The 13,343-nt window shown below is 46.9% G+C and overlaps 1 protein-coding gene across 1 annotated transcript in view; it reads right to left on the bottom strand.

The window, feature by feature from the left end:
- Nucleotides 1-10,342, bottom strand: part of arhgap23a (Rho GTPase activating protein 23a) — a 174,560-nt gene extending 164,218 nt beyond the window's left edge. The window contains exon 1 of the mRNA XM_060902026.1: nt 10,100-10,342. Within this exon, the coding sequence (XP_060758009.1) occupies nt 10,100-10,153 (54 nt within the window). The 5' untranslated portion in view covers nt 10,154-10,342. The remainder of the gene's footprint in view (nt 1-10,099) is intronic.
- Nucleotides 10,343-13,343: the final 3,001 nt, after the last annotated feature.

The following is a 13,343-nucleotide window of genomic DNA, read 5'->3' as shown; positions in this document are numbered from 1 at the left end:
GAGGATATGAATATTCTTTTTCCCAACTTCCTGTTTGAAATGTCCAAAAATGGTGCCTTGCTCCACATTGCTTGCAACATCCATTGTGTAGCCTCTATTGTACACTGTATTGTAGTGCATCATGGAATTTTTTGAACATACTGCATCTTTGAGGAAAAAAGTAGTGTTGTAGACCCTTTGCGCTGGCATCACACTTACGTTAGCAACCGTTGCTACCCTTGTCCTGGGGGACAAGCGAACTTTGTTCATATATGGAAGACAAGCGATATTGAAGATGTCCGACGTCTGTAGTTCGAAGAAAACTACAGCTAAAAAAGCTTTACAACTGGATTACTTGGATAATCTAAGTTGGAAAGAAGCAAAGGATAGATATGCACGGAAAGTAGAGTTTATTAATTAGAGTGGTTATGATCTGTACAAAATTCCCCAAAACGATTGAAGCGACGATGTAGATTTGTGGCTTAGCATTACTGACATGGATGTTGGATTGTACCTTCTCACTGCGTTTTTTCTGTTTTAATCATTTTAAAAAATTATCATTTACTGGAAGAGAAGAGCAGGGAGGATTAAGAATCGAGCGGCTGTGGTTTGTTTATACTTGATACTAAAACTTGTAGCGTCCTAGCAACCATCACAAAGACGCGTACAAAAAGCCCAAAAATGCCTCCTTACCCGGGGCATAAATGATACAGGATTTATCTTGTAGTGTCCTGATCCCCAGATCTTTATTTAACCCAGTCACATATAAAAAGTTGTACTCCTCCATGCGCTTCCAGGTTTTCATCTGTTTGTCTGTGTAGAATGATGTCTACCACCAGGTAGTCTGAGATGTCAGGGAACTCAAAGGATGGATAATTTTCCAACTCATAGGAAAAATCCTTCTTTACTAGCGTGTAAGGTAGAGCCTGCGGGACCCGCGGGACCCGACGCAAAGCAGTGCGGCGCGGGACAAATTTTGAAAGCTCATTGCGGGCGTGGGCGGAAGAGGGAGTGCACAATGCGGGAGCGGGCGGGAGAGGGAGTGCACAATGCGGGAGCGGGCGGGAGAGGTGATAAGCTGCAGTCCCGCTAACTAAAAACGTATTTAAAATAAAATTTATAAATTATTAATTTATGTTTATCATATATAATTTGTGCTGGATATTTTATTTGGCATTAATAAAAACATTTTAAGATGCCTAAATTTGCGGATGTGGTCTAATCTCGCGTACGTTTCCGATTCCTTTCCGCTCTTCCGTGTTTGAGATCTCCGATCATGGCAGAAGAGCAGAGCTCCTCTAGTGAAGCTCACAGTGCTTCAGAAGTAAGTGCTGCTTTAAAAAGAGGTGCCTGGCAAGGCGCACCCTCACTACGTGCGCTAGGTGAAGGATCGGTCAGTGGAGAGCTCAGCTAAGCTCAGCATGTTTAATTCCCCAAGCCAATGACAAGAACTTTCGTGAGAAATAATGCGAACGTCTGCATCATGCGGGATTTGCGGGCGGGAGCGGGACAAAATATGGCAGGCGCGGGCGGGAGCGGGACTGAAAATCATAATTCTTTGCGGGAGCGGGCGGGAGCGGGACTGCACAATGCGGAAGCGGGCGGGAGCGGGACTGAAAATTCTGTCCCGCGCAGACCTCTAGTGTAAGGATCTATACCATCACAAAGAGCAACTTTCTGAAGGTATCTTGACCGTACATTGGCCTCTAAACTGCAAAAACATTTGGAGATGGTTTCACCAGCTCTTTACATGCCAGCAGCCAAATCGGTTTGCCTGACCACCACTTCATTCACTGGAATTAAACTAGCAAGCAAAAGTCATGTGACTGAACACAACCTCGCAAAGAATGACTGAAAAACCTTTAACTCCGTGGATTGTCAGTGAAGAAAATGGCAAGATCATGGCCGCACACTGCGACTGTATGGCAGGCCTTGGAGAGAGCTGTTCTCACATAGCATCGATGTTGTGGGCTCGAAGCTGGAGAGAAACAATGGGATTCACTGACAGTTACAGATAAAAAGGCAAACTGGGTTCTTCCTACTGCTGTGACAAAAGTATCCTACTCTTGGATCAGTGCCCAAGTCAAGTTCCTAAGCCACAATCAGAAGTTCAAGACAAAGTTCCAGGGAGACGGTAATTCCGTTTTATCTCTGTCTCTTTTTGAACAACCAAAAACAGCGCAAAAATAAACCATATTTAAGACAGATTAAGCAGGAAAGACAGTGTCTGGTTGTCCCCCAGGAGAAATTATCACGTGATGCGTGACGTCATGCGCAAAGGGTCTCTATAATATACAGTGGATATAAAAAGTGTACACACCCCGTTAAAATGATCGGTTTTTCTGATGTAAAAAAAATGAGATCACGATAAATTATTTCAAAACTTTTCCCACCTTTAATGTGACCTATAATCTGTACAATTCAATTGAAAAACAAACAAATCTGTTCAGGGGAAAAACATAAAAAATAAAAAAACATACAATAAGCTGGTTGCATAAGTGTGCACACCCTTAAACTAATACTTTGTTGAAGCACCTTTTGATTGAATTACAGCATTCAGTCTTTTTGGGTTCACACCTGCCATCAACTAAAACGACTCTGATTAACCCCAAATAAAGTTCAGACATTTACTCAGTTGCATCTTCCAGCAAAAGTCAGGGTTCGCAGAGAGCTTACAAAGCATCAAAGGGATCTCACTGTTGAAAGGTATCAGTCAGGAGAAGGGGACAAAAACATTTCCATGGCATTAGATATACCATGGAGCACAATGAAGACCGTCATCAAGAAGTGGAGAAAATATGGGACAATAGTGACGTTACCGAGAACTGGACGTCCCTCCAAAATTGATGAAAAGACAAGACGAAAACTGGTCAGGGAGGCTGCCAAGAGGCCTACAGCAACACTGAAGGAGCTGCAGGAATTTCTGGCAAGTACTGGTTGTGTACTACATGTGACAACAACCTCCCGTATTCTCCATATGTCTGGACTATGGGATAGGGTCAAAGAAATCATCCAGGCCCGGCTAAATTTTGCAAAAAAAAAAAATATATATATATATATATATCAACTCTCCCAAAAGCATGTGGGAAAATGTGTTATGGTCTGATGAAACCAAGTTTGAACTTTTTAGCCACAATTCCAAAAGGTATGTTTGGCACAATAACAACACTGCACATCACCAAAAGAACCCCATACCCACGGTGAAGCATGGTGGTGGCAGCATCATGTTTTGGAGTTGTTTTTCTTCAGCTGGAATGGGGGCTTTAGTCAAGGTGGAGGGAATTATGAACAGTTCTAAATACCAGTCAATTTTGGCCCCAAACCTTCAGGTATCTGCTAGAAAGATGAAGATGAAGAGGAATTTCATCTTTCAGCACGACAATGACCCCAAAAAAGTTTTAGAATGACCCAGCCAGAGCCCAGACCTAAATCCAATTGAAAATCTGTGGGGTGACCTGAAGAGGGCTGTGCACAAGAGACGCCCTCGCAATCTGACAGATTTGAAATGTTTTTTGCAAGGAAGAGTGGGCAAATATTGCCAAGTCTAGATGTGGCAGGCTGATAGACTCCGACCCAAAAAGACTGAATGCTGTAATTAAATCAAAAGGTGCTTCAACAAAGTATTAGTTTAAGGGTGTGCACACTTATGTAGCCAGCTTATTGTACGTTTTTTTATTTTTTATGTTTTTCCCCAAACAGATTTGTTTGTTTTTCAGTTGAACTGTACAGGTTATAGGTCACATTAAAGGTGGGAAAAGTTTTGCAATTATTTATCGTGGTCTCATTTTTTTTTACATCAGAAAAACCTGTCATTTTAATGGGGTGTGTACACTTTTTATATCCACTGTATGTTGAAAAAGGTGCGATTTGTGACATACAGACAGATGGGTGGACAAATCAGCAGCCCAGGCTGTCTTATAACTCCCCTGCTAGCATCATCACCTCATGTGGAAACATATTTAGAGAGAAGAAACCATAGCCAAACTCAAATAATACCGTTTATGTGCAATCTGAGGGCAGAACACCAACTCTGAAACCTTTGACAAATCTGACCATAGACTTTTCTTTGAGGTCACAAATATGGCATGTTACTTCAGAAACCTTCTCAGGGGAGGATAATCATACGGTACAGTCATTTTTTTCCCCTTAATGTGTATTAATGCACGTAATTAGCCTGGCATACATTATTACATGTTAGCTACCACGTTTTAGCTTAATCAGTTACATTTCAGGGCGACAAAACGCAGGACCGGGCAGCACACTCTGGAGTTTTTACTTGCGTGGTGAGCAAGCTTATAATTGTATGATTTGTCCATCCCTGACAGTTATTAGGAAGCCTTCATAAACAGACAAACACACTCTTTTTTTTTTTTTCATTATCAGGCTCTCAATTGGTTGCGGAATTGCAAAGTGATAAATGAAACGTGCATGCGTGACAAAAAAAGGAATAAGTAGAAATGAGAAGAAAAGGAGGTAAAAACAAGAATTTATCAGTTGCATGCTGGCAAACATGTGGTGCTTCTTTGGGGTCAATGACTCCCTTTAAGTGTTAAAGAGAAGCAGACTGAGGACTTGAGGAGAGAGAGAGAGAGAGAGAGAGAGAGCAAGAGAGAGATGAACTGCTTATATATCAAGGGACAACATGCTTTCAATTTCTATTTGACCAGAATTTTCATTAAGGCATTAGCAGACTCCAAACTCACACAGCTTTGTATTCTGGATGTGAATTTTTTATCAACAGACTTTAGGGATGAACCAATCTGATACTGGGTAGTACCGATATCAGGCCTGATACAAGACTGAAAGCTTGGATCGATGCATATTCTGGTCCACTAAGGTACGTGTGATGTTGACTGACATAACAGTTACTGTGATAATCCCAAATTCAGTCCCGAATCAGTGTAGAGCATCAGCTCATACCATCATATCTGCACTGCATCGAAAATGAACAGACAGAATGACACTGTACACATGTAATAGATCCGATTTGTCAACCTGAATAAATCAGCTCAACTGCAACTTCAGAGATTTCTGAGTGGATCTGGGAAAATCTAAGAAAATTACAAAGTAATAAGGCGTGACTATGTCTAAGTGATCATGGAGTTCAACATCCAAACCTGAAATCTGTGCGTCACTGTGGTCAGGGGTGCCAAAACTAAAAGGAAGGTAGGGATGAACTCAAGGGTCCAGACAAATAAACCTGTCAGGCTGGTCAAAATACCTACTGGAGCTCTTGGCCATTGTATAACTGTTATTTACTTGAACAGTTACAGTTCATTCATTCATCTTCAGTGGATCTGGAGCCTATCCCAGGAACACTAAGCATGAAGTGGGGAACACACTTTGGATGGGACATCAGTTCATCGCAGGGCACCATGCCCACACACACATATGCACACACATTATCACACTTATGGGTAATTTTGCATAGCCAATCAAGCTACTGACAAGAAAACCAGAGAACCTGTTGGAAACCCACACAGACCCAATGAGAACATGCAGAACAGACATTAAAACTGGCAGTAACCTGAACTTGGGATCAAACCAGGGACCATGGAGTAGTGTTGGAGTCAAGACCACCTAAACTGAGACCAAGTCATTACCAAGACCAGAGTGTCTCGAGACCAAGGTAAGACCAAGACTTTGAGGGGTTGAAATCAAGTCAAGACCAAGACCAAGGCAGGGCGAGACCAAGTCAAGGTCAGGACCAGACCAGTGGGTGTGAAGGGGGGGAGATAGGGAGAGGTGACAGCCATTAACAGAAAGAAAATTTTCAAATTAGTAATGAGTCACATTATTGGTCGCTTTTGAAGCAGGAAGTTTGACATCCAATCACAGTAACCATGTTAACAAATAAATCAGACAATACACAGGCAATTTAGTGAAATACGTGGAGTTGCGATCTTGACCGGTCTTGAAATAAAATCCCGAGACCGAGTAAAAAGGCAGTCGATTCTGAGACAAGACTGAGACCTTCAGAAAGAGGTCTTGAGACCGGTCTCAAGTCCTACAACACTACTATGTGGAGCTGTAAGGTAGCAATGCTACCCTCTGGCCATTCATGGCTATTATTCATTCAGATTCATTCATTTTCTAAACCACATATCCATTGTGGCTCGCAGGTGAGATGGAGTCAGTGGTACACCCTGGTCTAAGACAAAGAAACAGACAGCACTCACATTCACACCTATGTGCAATTTCAAGTAGCCAGATGACCTAATCCGCATGTCTTTGAGCCGTTGGAGGAAACCAGAGCACCTGGAAGGAAACCCACTCAGGCACAGGGAGAACATGCAAACTCCACACAGAAAGGCCCCAGTTGACCACAAGGTTTGAACCTGGAACCTTCTTGCTCTGAAGTCATAGTGCTAATCACTGCTCCATTATTATTATTATTATTATTATTATCCATCCATCCATCCATTATCTGTAGCTGCTTATCCTGTTCAACAGGGTCGCAGGCAAGCTGGAGCCTAACCCAGATGACTATGGACGAGAGGCAGGGTACACCCTGGACAAGTCGCAGGGCTGACACACAGACACAGACAACCATTCACACAAACACACATTCACATCTACGGTCAATTTAGAGCCACCAGTTAGACTAACCTGCATGTCTTTGGACTGTGGGGGAAACCGGAGCACCCGGAAGAAACCCACGCAGACATGGAGAGAACATGCAAACTCCGCACAGAAAGGCCCTCGCCGGCCGCTGGGCTCGAACCCAGAACCTTCTTGCTGTGAGGCGGCAGTGCTAACCACTACACCACCGTGGCACCCTATTATTATTATTACTACATTACATGAATGGCATTTAGCAGACACTCCTATCTAGAGTGACATACAACATACCCAGAGCGGCCTGAGGAGCAGTTGGGGGTTCGGTGTCTTGCTCAAGGATACTTTAGCCATTCCTGCTGGCCCAGGGAACCAAACTGGTGACCTTTTGGCCCCAAAGCTGCTCCTCTAACCATTAAAGGGCATATTCTGGACCAAATTCCTTTTTTTTATATGAAAGGATGTCCCTTTACACACTCATCCAGAAGGGTAATTTTGCACAAGGCCATCTGTCTACAGCAGAAAAAAATAAAATAACAAAACGCGTCTGGAAAAATCCCAAGGGAGTCTGGAGCCAGATTAGTGACGTTACCTGCGGAAGCGCCAGCAGGCTGCGCGAGCTTTGCACGGTTTCAGTGCACAGCCTGTGTATACCAAGCGCTCCCATTTCTCTTTCATTGTCCAGTCTTTTGGGAAACGATGAGTACTAATCCCATCAAGATTGGTGTTGCTACACCCTCCTACGATACATCTGTTAACCATTTTAATAATTACGTGATAACGTTGAAGAAATTTGCAGAAAATCACCAGGTCGTTTTCTCATAAACAAACCAGCGCTGACGTAGGATTCAGAAGGAGGTGTCCCGCACGTGATGTCACGAAAATCAATGTTTGCCGGGAAATCTAAATGCCAAGTTTTTTCAGAGGCGGACCAATTCACCTCAAATGGCTTGAATTCAACTGAATTTTTCTGGTACTGCGCAAGGTAAAAAAATTGCAGAGAATGCAGAATGTTACAGATATTTGACCAAAGTTTAATATAAAATCGGAGAATTACATTGATCTTGCTCCTGAATTGACCCATGATATGCACTTTAAGTCATATCGGTGGGTAAATCGGGTGGCACGGTAGTGTAGTGGTTAGCACGGTCGCCTCACAGCAAGAAGGTTCCGGTGTCATGGTCTGATCGTGCGCTGGTATAAATTTACCATGCACATGCGCAGACCAATTTTTTTCCCCCGGTCAACTTCCGGGAAGTCTAAATTTACCATTTCTTGCTGCAATTTTGTACCGAGCATATCAACACATTTGTGGACTAACAGAACGCGAATTGTGATTACAATTGTGAGATTTGATTATCAGTAGACAAGCTGTTGAATATGGATGAGGAAACAATCATTTCCCAGTCACAAAATGAAGATCAGCAAAACACACAGTCCAAGGAGGCACGAGACCAGTGAGTCGCCATTTTCAAAAGAAAGATGATATTTTTACAATCTTTTTCAGATTTACAATGTGTAGATAATGTGTATTTGGAGCCTATCCCAGCTGACTACGGGCGAAAGGCGGGGTACACCCTGGACAAGTCGCCAGGTCATCACAGGGCTGACACATATGGCCCTTTTCCACTACCCTTTTTCAGCTCACTTCAGCTCGCTTCAGCTCACTTCAGCCCGACACGGCTCGCGTTTCGACTACCAAAATCCAGCACGACTCAGCTCGCTTCAGCCCTGCTTAGCCCCTAAAACTCGCACCGTTTTGGAGTGGGGCTGAAGCGAGCCAAAGCGAGCCGAGTGAGGTTGGGGGCGTGAGCAGACACTCCCCTGTGCACTGATTGGTGAGGAGGAGTGTCCTCACATGCCCACACACGCCCCGCGAGCGCGCTGGGATCTGTAAACACCGTAAACCCGGAAGAAGAAGAATTACGAATTACGAGAATTATGAAGCCTTATGCGCCTCGCCTCATCTATACGCTCTTGCCAGTATCTGTCCACGTTGTCGGTGACAACAAGCCACAGCACCAAGACCAGCAACACTAACGACTCCATGTCCTCCATGTTTATTGTTTACTATTCGGGTCATGAGACTACCGCTTAAAAGATCACTGATGTCACTGTTTGCGCTGCTTAACGACATCACCTGACGTCCACCCACTTTCGCTAACTCCACCCAATGTGTCCACCCACTTCCAGCCAGCACGGTTCAGCGCGGTTGTAGTCGAAATGCAACTCCAACAGCCCCGCTCAGCCCGACTCAGCCGCGTTTGTAGTGGAAAAGCGGCAATAGACACAGACAACCATTCACACTCACATTCACACCTACGGTCAATTTAGAGTCACCAGTTAACCTAACCTGCATGTCTTTGGACTGTAGGGGAAACCGGAGCACCCGGAGGAAACCCATGCGGACACGGGGAGAACATGCAAACTCCGCACAGAAAGGCCTTCGCCGGCCACGGGGCTCGAACCCGGACCTTCTTGCTGTGAGGCGACAGCGCTAACCACTACACCACCGTGCTGCCGTAAATAAAGTTAATTTTATTAAATTAAAGTTTCCGGGTTCGAACCCAGCGGCCGGCGAGGACCTTTCTGCGTGGAGTTTGCATGTTCTCCACGTGTCTGTGTGGGTTTCCTCCGGGTGCTCCCGTTTCCTCCACGATCCAAAGACATGCAGTTAGGTTGATGTGGGGCGGCCTTGGGCTGAGGTGCCCTTGAGCAAGGTACCTGACCCCTGACTGCTCACTGCTCTGGGTCTGGGTGTGTACGTGCGTGCGTGTGTTCACTGCTTCAGATGGGTTAAATGCAGAGGATGAATTTCACTGTGCTTGAAGTGTGCATGTGACAAAAAATAAAGGCTCCTTCTTCTTCTTCTTCTTCATGGCTTCCCCTTCCTTAAGTTGAGAAGTGAGCAGTCTACCCCCGCCCCGCCCCCCCAACACCACCCCTCACCCCCCCAACTCCGCCCCCTTTGGATCAATAACATTGTAAGCACTAGTTAGTAACACTGTAACACTCCTCGCGCGCTTCAGTGTGACAGGATGCGCACTTGGCACGCGGCCATTCAAGTAGAAATAAACAGCGCGAGATGTTGTGCGTTTGATGTTGATGCACTATTCAGTGCGATTTGGGATGCGATCAATACACCAACACTGATTCCAGAAGGGTGACACTTTCCAGGCGCCTGTGCCATCGGAAATGTTTCAGGCCACCCACTCATACACACGCACACGCAGAGGCGCAGCAGCTGCGCAATCGATTAAACCGATTTAAGTGCTGAAGAGGTGCTGTAAATCAGCGGCAAAATAAGTGCAGGAAAGGCGAAAGGCACTAATGAAGCCAAGCTGCTCTCTAAACCGGGCACACACACACTCACTCACTCACACACACACACGCACACACACATGCTATGGCGATTTAATCCGTTTAGGAAAGAAATCATGCTCTGCAACCAAACCGCAACCTCTTTTCTACCTCCATTAGTAAAGAACTATCTCACAGTGTCTCGTGTGAACACGAGCACAGTGCCGCGCGTGCGTTCAGGAGAAACTGGATCAGAACTTACTTCACTTTCTGAACACGGCGGAATTCCAACCAGACAAAACGCCACTCCATTCATTGGACAGCTGGACTCCGGGAGGCTCTGAGAAGCTGAGAAGGCGCGGTATGCAAACTAAACAGCGTTATTGTTCAACCACAACAATAACAACAACAACAAACAACAATAATAACAATCATAAAGTGTACAGGTCCGCATTCAGCTCCCCGTTTTCTGTCTTTCCCGTTGTTTGGTTTCTTGGCGCATGGATCTGTCCCTCCCTCCCTCCCTCCTTCCTTCTCCTCCTCCTCCTCCTCCGCGCTGTAAATCCTCAACTCCACACAGCTCAGCTCTGAGCAGGCATGAGGAAGCTCCTAGCTTCAAATCTGCGCAGAAGTAAAAGCCCCCCCCTCTCTCTTTCTACCTCCTCTATTAGAGTGGACGGGAGTGCAGAGCGCGCGCAGCGCCCCCTAGGGGGTGAACAGCGCGTTCACACTTCCACCTCAGGCCCTCGTGTTCACACCTTTCACCAGTGCTCAATTCGGATTCATTCCTCAGATCCGATTTGTTTGTTTGTTTGTTTGGTTCTGCATGTTATTTTATAAACGCACCCAGGATCAGTGTGAACTGGCCGTGGTCCTGAACTGACCCACATGCAGACACGATAAATACAAGGTTAGTCAAAATTATAAATGGTACAACCCATTTATTCACAAAACATGCATCATATTTTGGTGGCATGGTGGTGTAGTGGTTAGCACTGTCGCCTCACAGCAAGAAGGTCCTGGGTTCGAGCCCAGTGGGCGATGAGGGACTTTCTGTGTGGAGTTTGCATGTTCTCTCCATGTCTGCATGGGTTTCCTCCGGGTGCTCCGGTTTCCCCAACAGTCCAAAGACATGCAGGTTAGGTTAACCAGTGGCTCTAAATTGACCGTAAGTGTGAATGTGAGTGTAAATGGTTGTCTCTATGTGTCAGCCGTGCGATGACCTGGCGACTTGTCCAGGGTGTACCCTGCCTCTCACCCATAGTCAGCTGGGATAGGCTCCAGCTTGCCTGCGACCCTGTACAGGATAAGCGGCTACAGATAATGGATGGATGGATACATCATATGTGCAAGATGATTTACAGGATGGGACGGCATGGTGGTGCAGTGGTTAGCATGGTCGCCTCACAGCAAGAAGGTCCTGGGTTCAAGCCCAGCGGCTGACGAGGGCCTGTCTCTGTGGAGTTTGCATGTTCTCCCCATGTCTGCGTGGGTTTCCTTCGGGTGCTCCGGTTTCCCCCACTGTCCAAAGACATGCAGGTTAGGCTAATTGGTGACTCTGTTAGGGTTTTGCTGGGATTCGAACCTGGTTCGTTGGTGTGATAATCCAGCAAACCCCCACTAGGCCACCAGGGGGATGACTCAAATGCAGAGGCGTGAGGCGGAAGTAGAAAAAGAATCAAAAGGTTTATTTAAACTATATACACTATATACAGGGCAAAACAAAAGACAAAAAAAAAACCAAAGAGTATAATCCAAAAGAAAAGCAAAGTGCAAAAATTCAAAAGCTAAGAAGATCAAAAAACACAGTACAAAGGAAACTGGAGATAAACATAACAGCACAAAGACTCCGTGACAAGAGGACTGAACTCAGGGGTATAAATAGACAAACTAATTAAGGACACAGGTGAAGATAATTAGGCAATTAACACAAACACAAAACACAGGAACAGTGGCGGCCTCTAGAGGCCAAAATAAACACGACATGAAAAGGAAATAACAGCGGCCTCTAGAGGCCAAAACAGTCCTAGTCCTAACAGGACCCCCCCCTCTAGGAGCGTCTCCTGACGTTCCCAGGGCGATCCGGATGGGCCGAATGGAAGTCCCGACATAGTTCTTTATCAAGGACATCCCGAGCAGGAACCCAGCAGCGCTCCTCAGGACCATAGCCCTCCCAGTCCACCAGATATTGCAACCCGCCGCGGACCCGGCGGGAGTCAAGCAGGCGATTCACAGTGAACACAGTCTGCCCCTGGAAGATGCGGGGGGGTGGGGGGTTCCTAGGGGCAGGGGCATACGTAGACGTCAGTACGGGCCGTAACAGGGAAACATGGAAAGTGGGGTTGATCCTCAGAGTCCGGGGCAACTGGAGCCGGTAGGAGACAGGGTTCACCCTGCGCACCACCTTGAAGGGGCCAATGTAGCGAGGAGCAAGCTTGCGGTTCTCCACCCGCAGTGGAAGGTCCTTAGTGGACAGCCAAACACGCTGCCCAGGGCGGAAAGCGTGTGCAGGTCTTCTATGGCGGTTGGCCTGAGTCTGGTTGGTTCTGGAGGTCTGTATGAGGGTCTTCCTGACTTTGCTCCAGGTCTTGCGACACCGTCTCACATATTGGTTGACCGAGGGCACCCCCGCGTCCTCCTCCTGGTCCGGGAACAGAGGTGGCTGGAACCCGAATTGGCACTGGAATGGCGACAGCTTGGTGGCCGATGACTGCAGGGTGTTGTGGGCGTACTCCGCCCATGGCAGCCAGGTGCTCCACGATGTCGGGTTATCCATAGCCAGGCCTCGCAGGGTGGTTTCCAGGTCCTGGTTGAGCCTCTCCGTCTGACCATTGGACTGTGGGTGAAACCCAGAGGAGAGGCTGGCAGTGGCTCCGATGACCTTGCAGAACCCGTGCCACACTCGGGAGGAGAACTGGGGCCCTCGGTCTGAGACGATGTCCTGTGGAAGACCAAAGACTCGGAAGACATGATTAAACAAAAGTTTCGCAGTTTCAAGAGCAGAGGGGAGTTTGCACAGTGGTATGAAGCGGCAGGCCTTGGAGAATCTGTCAACTAAGACCAAAATGACCGTGTTACCTTGTGACTCAGGGAGACCCGTGATAAAGTCGACTGCCACGTGGGACCAGGGACGCCGGGGAATGGTCAGAGGATGCAGGAGACCCTGGGGACGCTGTCGTGGGTTCTTGGTTCTGGTGCAAACCTCACAGGACAGGACAAATGACCTTACTTCCTTCTCCATGTTAGGCCACCAGAAGCGTCTTTTCAGGAAGTCCAGGGTCCTCCGAGCTCCCGGGTGGGCGGTGAGAGGGGAAGAGTGACCCCACTGGAGAACCTTGGCCCGGGCTTGATGTGGGACGTACAAGAGGCCTGGTGGCCCCGTCCCAGGACCGGGGTCCTGGCGTTGGGCTCGTCGGACAGCCTCCTCAATACCCCAGCGGACAGGGGCCACAATCCGGGACACAGGGATAATAGGCCCGACTTCATTCTCCCTGTTAGTGGCAGAG

The sequence above is a fragment of the Neoarius graeffei genome, chromosome 20, assembly GCF_027579695.1.
Source record: "Neoarius graeffei isolate fNeoGra1 chromosome 20, fNeoGra1.pri, whole genome shotgun sequence".
Lineage (NCBI taxonomy): Eukaryota > Metazoa > Chordata > Actinopteri > Siluriformes > Ariidae > Neoarius > Neoarius graeffei.
Note: the sequence above shows the minus strand (reverse complement) of the source record. Positions and strands in the feature narration are given on the sequence as shown.